Source organism: Octopus sinensis, linkage group LG4, assembly GCF_006345805.1.
Source record: "Octopus sinensis linkage group LG4, ASM634580v1, whole genome shotgun sequence".
In the NCBI taxonomy this organism is placed as follows: Eukaryota; Metazoa; Mollusca; class Cephalopoda; order Octopoda; family Octopodidae; genus Octopus; species Octopus sinensis.
Window position 1 is genome coordinate 152,613,641 of NC_043000.1, and position 7,500 is coordinate 152,621,140.

The 7,500-nt window shown below is 38.1% G+C and overlaps 1 protein-coding gene across 4 annotated transcripts in view; it reads right to left on the reverse strand.

Annotated features, from left to right (window-relative positions):
* Positions 1–7,500, reverse strand: part of LOC115211018 (solute carrier organic anion transporter family member 3A1) — a 64,237-nt gene that overhangs the window by 26,893 nt on the left and 29,844 nt on the right. For all 4 annotated transcript variants that reach the window (XM_029779864.2, XM_036502580.1, XM_036502579.1 and 1 more), the window contains exon 7: positions 5,351–5,515. In XM_029779864.2, coding sequence (XP_029635724.1) covers positions 5,351–5,515 — 165 coding nt within the window. The remainder of the gene's footprint in view (positions 1–5,350; positions 5,516–7,500) is intronic.

The following is a 7,500-nucleotide window of genomic DNA, read 5'->3' on the forward strand; positions in this document are numbered from 1 at the left end:
GAATGACAATGACTTTGCTCTTGTAGGACATCGACAAAGGGTTGGTGAATCTAGGCTGATTATGCTTAATACTACCACAGAAGAATAACGGTCTTTCATTGTTGCAAATGTGTCATACCCTGACCACAACAACGACAGGTCTACCGTCTGTAACTCAGAGAAGTTTCAGTCACCATTAAGCTACGCTTCAACATAAGCTACGCTACAACAAGGGCTGCAGCTCACATGTTGGGGGCAGTCAGAGAATTGTAACTGCTTCTAATCAATATACAATCTTCCGCATGTTTGGATGTGCCATTTTGAACAACATATGTTTATTAATAAAAACGTCATAACTACATTTGCGTTTGTATAAGCCACGTACACACACACACACACACACACACGTACGCACGCCCGCACAACACACACACACACACACACACACACACACATCTTCCGTGTGCTTGGACGTGCAGAAGTGGCAGTAGTTCAATGTTATAGATACTCTTTTACTTGTTTCAGTCATTTGACTGCGGCCATGCTGGAGCACCGCCTTTAATCGAGCAACTCAACCCTGGGACTTATTCTTTTTGTAAGCCCAGTACTTATTCTATCGGATCTCTTTTGCCGAACCGCTAAGTAACGGGGACATAAACACACCAGCATCGGTTGTCAAGCAATGCTAGGGGGACAAACACAGACACACAAACACACACACGCATATATATATATATACATATATACGACGGGCTTCTTACAGTTTCCGTCTACCAAATCCATTCACAAGGCTTTGGTCGGCCCGAGGCTATAGTAGAAGACACTTGCCCAAGGTGCCATGCAGTGGGACTGAACCCGGAACCATGTGGTTGGTAAACAAGCTACTTACCACACAGCCACTCCTGCGCCTGTGCAGAATATTCTAACCGCCACCGTGGGGACATGTCAACTGCGAGCAGTTCAGTCCTTAGATGAGAAAGAGCTGCGCTAACATAAAATTCTCTCGTGCTCAGTAGTGCTATGAGAACGTGAATTTTCATATTGCTCTAGAACAATCGCCGGATCTTTTCGGTTTGAACGGCAGTTTTTAACATAATTTCTAGGTAACTAAAAAATTTTAAATTTCGTATACTGGTAGAATGTGTTTATAAAACATCTTTTTCTCTGGGCTTTATTGAGAAAATTCTATAGTTTGTAAGATATTTGTTGTTTTCTTCAATTTCTGCAGTTTCAACAAATCACTGACGTGTATTGAGGTAAAAAAAAACATTCTGTGCCGTATGAATATGTCCCTCGTTTAAGAAACAGATTGGGTTTATTTACATTTGTGAAGAAAAAAAGATGCCTTTTCCCCCACCCCTAACCCTAACCCTAAAACAGATTGAAATGCAATAGATCGATACTAGGGTCATAATTATGGGTGACAATTTCATATGACACCGCTACAAAAAACTACCGTTCAAAAAAGAAAAGATCCCAATCGCCGAAAACAATATATATCTAACGGGTGTTTCGTTAGTATTTTCGTATTAAGTTCAAATCCCTTTTTAGGCCTGGGCTGCGATAGAAACGCTCATAGCGCCGCTGTGTTTAAGCCGCTTTCTATGGACACTTCTTCGAAGTAGAGAGAGAGAGAGAGAGAGAAGAGAGAGAGAGAGAGAGAGAGAGAAGAGAGAGAGAGAGAGAGAGAGAGAGAGTAAAAAATAAGTTGCTTGATGCAGGGGAGATAAATATGTTTAGCTTACAAATTTTGCAGATTATTACACAGGAGCAAAGCGTAAGTAAATTAATCCGGTTTTGCTTATTAAAATACACATAAATAAATGAAATGATTAAATCAAAACAAATCTTAATCATATGACAAATCCAACTTGTAATTAAGCAATTTAAATACTTTGATATATGCATTTTCTAACTGTTTATTGCAATTCGGAGAAATGAATATATTTTAAATTCATAAAATAACTTCGTGTTTTGAGATGAGGGCAGATCTGACGTTCCGTGCAAGGCTCTTAAAAGAAATGACAGTGAGTTGTCCCCTCTCTTCACAACAGCCATTCTTAGATGATCTTTCGATTCAAGCACATAAAATGGCCAACTACAGAGTGAAAGAGAGTAAATAAGAACTAAGTGAACTAATCAAACAATTGAAATAATGCAAGAAGCCTAATTATCTACCGTCTTTATATGATTGATTAATGATAATTAGTATTTTAAAAAGTAATTATTAAAAAAATTTACTCTTTTACTCTTTTACTTGTTTCAGTCATTTGACTGCGGCCATGCTGGAGCACCGCCTTTAGTCGAGCAAATCGACCCCGGGACTTATTCTTTGTAAGCCCAGTACTTATTCTATCGGTCTCTTTTGCCGAACCGCTAAGTGACGGGGACGTAAACACACCAGCATCGGTTGTCAAGCAATGCTAGGGGCACAAACACAGACACACAAACACACACACACACACACACACACATATATATATATACATATATACGACAGGCTTCTTTCAGTTTCCGTCTACCAAATCCACTCACAAGGCATTGGTCGGCCCGGGGCTATAGCAGAAGACACTTGCCCAAGATGCCACGCAGTGGGACTGAACCCGGAACCATGTGGTTGGTTAGCAAGCTACTTCCCACACAGCCACTCCTGCGCCAATTGTTTTTTTCCCCCCCACATCTTGTAGGCCATAAGTCACAGCCACCATGATAGATGTATACAGGCAGTGCATCTTTGATGCCTTAATGTTGAAGTTGGATCATACTGGCTTCTGGCATTGGAAAACAGGTACATCACTGCTGTGTCTCACTCGACATCACATTCTGAGTTACCATCCGTAAGAACAGTGAACAAATCAGAGATGTTCAGCATTTGTCTCTCCAGGCAGACTTGTTACTGATGCACCTCACTAAAAGTTATTACTTTCGTATTTTCATTGCTAATCTGAAAACTAACCTTTGAAGTGCTGTTACCGAGGCTGACAGAGCCCCAGATCGTCGGAATGTAAACGTAGTATCTTTGGCCTTTTTCATTGAAGATATTCTCAATTGGTAATCGATTTTATTTTTGATGAGATAACGAAAATAGTAGCTTTCATGCATTTCCCAATGCGTTTTAGTCACGTAAGGAGAAATCGATTCAACCAGGAATCGCATTCTGATTCATATTCCGTTCTTCCGGAAATTAGCTTCTTACTCTATGGCGTTTCTCATCTCTTAAAAAATAAAATAATGGAAACACACATAGACGTTCACTCTTCAAAGTCTTTGGATCAAGACTTTGTGATTACGGCCCACATTTGATGGCTGACAAGCAACAGCTTATGCCCTAACATTAACTTCATTAAGCCCATCCCAGCATCGCCAAATGTATAATTTGCTAGGTCACCAAGTATTCTTATAAAATAGTAGCAGTATCGCCCGGCGTTGCTCAGGTTTGTAAGGGAATTAACTATATAAGCATTTTTAGAGAGTTATAGCCAAAAAATAGCAAAAAAATGCATTAAAAATGGAAAAAAAATGATGGTAATTTTTTTTATAAATCGTTGACTCATCGTAGACATTTTTAGAGATTTACTTCCCTTATATAATAGCGAAAAAAATGCATTAAAATGGGAAAAAATGATGGTAAATTTTTTTTTAAATCGTTGACTCATCGTAGACATTTTTAGAGAATTACTTCCCTTATATAATAGCGAAAAAAATGCATTAAAATGGAAAAAATGATGGTAAATTTTTTTTTAAATCGTAGACTCATCGTAGACGTGCGCTAATACCCAGAAGGGCTCGATATGAATCACGACTATAAGATACCCGGTTTTGGTTAAACTGCACCGCAAAATGTGTGAGTAGTTAGGAATCTAAATCGTAGGAGACAGACACACAACTTCACTTTTATATATAAAGATGTCATATACCTAGGGAACATGAGCTTATTGGAGCTAATACGCCGTTCGAGTAGTCTATTTATGATGAGTTTCAGCTATATTCTGAATGAAGATTGCTGTATTATTTATGTTCAAAATAATTACACATACAATCAATCACCACAGTAGTCTAATGAAACAGTTGCTAATTATGCAATGCCGATTCAAGCGATGTGCTGCACTCATCACGTTACATAACTAGAATCGGGTAGACTAAGGACACAGTAGTTCTGCAGTCGAGATACAGCGCGACCAGCCGTAGAATTTTGGATTGCTTCCACTTTATAAGTCTATATACTCTCTCTCTCGGCGAGCTGGCAGAAACGTTAGCGAGCCGGGCGAAATGCGGTATTTCGTCTGTCGTTACGTTCTGAGTTCAAATTCCGCCGAGGTCGACTTTGCCTTTCATCCTTTCGGGGTCGATTATATAAGTACCAGTTACGCACTGGGGACGATGTAATCGACTTAATCCCTTTGTCTGTCCTTGTTTGTCCCCTCTGTGTTTAGCCCCTTGTGGGCAGTAAAGAAATATATATACTCTCTCTCTCTCTCTCTCTCTCTCACACACACGCACACACACACACACATTGTTACAATTGAAATGACATTTACAGTGAACAAATAGAATTTAACTACCGTAAATCCTCGAGTACAATCCGCATTTTGTCCCCAAAATTTAAAGGTCAAAATCCCTAGTGCGTACTATATACGAGGTTAAAAATTAAACATATTTTCTAAGCAATGTCCGAGCCTCTATTTGCTGTCCGGCAATGTTTATTCAGACGCATTTTGTGATGTCGGGTGCGAAAATACCTTAAGTTAAGCCTGAAAGCAATGAAGTCATAAAAGAATCATCCATAACTTGCAGTAAGCAACATTTATTAAAATAAAAGTATTCAGAACACAATGATATGTAACAAAAACAATTTGCAAACATATTTACATTCCCATATAACAGTTAAGAACATCCCCATTATTGTTTTACGCATGTGCGGAAGTGTTTGCTCGACTAGGTGCTGCTGGCTTAATTACGCACGATTCGAGTTAGAGAAGTGGTGCGTATTATACACAAGGTTTAGGTTTTTCAGAGGTACAGCCCCCTAAAAATCCCCTGCGTATTTATACTCAAGGGCGGACTATACTCGAAGATTTACGGTAATAAATATTGGTTCTTCAATAAGCTTTTTAAATTATTTTTTTTACAAATGAAGAAGTATGTTTAAATAGAATCGATCTTTGTTATGTTGTTAGCAATAATACATTCTCATCAATCGGTAAAGATGAAAGATAGAATAGTTCCAAGCAGGTTTTGGATTCAAAGTGCATAGGGATTAGGATAAATATTTTAATACGTCGAGTAATTTTCTGTCTCAGTTATAGACATAGAAACCTCAAGAAGAAGAAGAAGAAGAAAGGTAGTAAGTTTGTCACGAGGGAGAACTTACCTAAACATAAATTGGTTTTCCAAGTGGGCCAGTTATACTGAGTCTCTATATATTTGGGGATGAAAGCAACGGAACCACATACGTTCAATGCCATTATGCAAGTGTTCAAAGTCAGACCCATCAGCACAGGGTTTCGAAACTGGGTAAAAATGGAATTGAACTTTTCTTAAAGCGAAGAGCATGGAAATAAATAAAAGAAAAAAAAAACACTCATTAATAAATTTGACAGATTTCATAATTTAAATTGTTCAAATAATTAATATTGATACACATGGACATTAACGCCATTAACGAGCATTCGTTTATCACTTTCATCGAATCTTTTCGGTTTGAACGGCAGTTTTTAACATAATTTCTAGGTAACTAAAAAATTTTAAACTTCGTATACTGGTAAAATGTGTTTATAAAACATCTTTTTCTCTGGGCTTTATTGAGAAAATTCTATTGTTTGTAAGATATTTGTTGTGTTTTTTTTCTTCAATTTCTTCAATTTCAACTAATCACTGACGTCTATTGAGGTAAAAAACATTCTGTACCGTATGAATATGTCTCTCGTTTAAGAAACAGTTTGCGTTTATTTACATTTGTGAAGAAAAAAAAGATACCCATCCCTCCACCCCTAACCGTAACCCTAACCCTAAAACAGATTGAAGGGTCATAATTATGCCGTTCAAACCGAAAATATCCCTTTCATCTCTTTCTCTCTCAATCTGTTCCCCATTTGTGTGTGTGTGTGTGTGTGTGTGTGTGTGAGAGAGAGAGAGAGAGAGAGAGAGAGAGAGAGAGAGAGAGAGAGAGAGAGAGATTCTTTAATATTTTGAAGTGAAAAAAAAACTGTAAACGCACACAGTTTTTGTCTATCAAATTCACTCACGGCATTATTCGATTCGGGTCTATAATAAAATACAGTTCCCCAAAGTGCTGCGCAGTGGGACTCGACCTGAAACTACACAATTACAAAGCGAGCTTCTTAATCACTGAAATATTGAGATATTGTGCTTATCAAACTTGCTGTCCTAATCTCTATTCACCACACAAAACTTTAATCTGTCATTATAACCGTATATAAAGCAGAACTGTTGGCACGCTGGATTAAATACTTATCGGTATTTCGCCTGTTGCTACGTTCTTAGTTCAAATTCCGCTGTGATTGGCTTTGCCTATCATCCTTTCGGAGTCGATAAATTAAGTACCTGTGAAACACTGGGGTCGATGTAATCGACTAGCACCCTCCCCGCAAATTTTAGGCCTTGTGCCTATAGTAGAAAGGATTATAACTGTATATATGTGTTTGTCTTTGAGGTATTGTTCTGAAATATCTCACTACCTTAATTAGCCTTTGTCACTATATCCTTATTGGTTGTTATTCAAACAATTGTACTGTACCAAATATTCTACCTTCTTCCTTTCTGTCCAACTTTATGACCTTTCTCTTTCTTCCCCTCGTTTCTTCTAACATTCGTACACCTTGTTAAACCACTCGTCACCTTAGCAAAACAATCGTTCACCTTTAGTTTTCATTTTCATTTCTTCACGCACTTACAAAGAACAAAAGTGACGAAATGTTAAATCCTACACTCCCTCCTCGAACCAGATAAACAAATATACTCTTCTGAAGTTTTTCTTCTCCAAACGGCTTCAATCGAAATGTGGTTCACCATGCCGCACCAGGAGTCTCCTCTTAGCATTAGTAGAAACTCAATATCATGTGTATCTGTCAAAAATATCAATTGTAGTCGAGTGGTCTTCGTTCTTTGTAAGAGTGCTCAGATTTCAAAAATGTAACATCCAATATGGCATTATTCAGTACGATCGGGGTGGGCTATTTGAATCTAGGGTACAGGGTAGCCAGAAGTCACTCTACTTCACTTACAGAGTAGCGAGTTTGAATTTAAATATCAACTGTGTTTATATGATTGAGAACAGGAAATGTGTTTAAACGATTCCTTTAAATAGCTATTTCCTGGAAATATCGGCAGCGGTGGCAGCGGCGACGACGACGACGATGACAACGACGACGGTGATGATAATGATGGTGGTTGTGATGCTGGTGCTAAAGGTGATAATGATAATTGATAATGATATTAGTGATGATATTAATGATGATGGCGGCGATGTTGGTGATGTTGTCAATGAAGATAATGATTGGT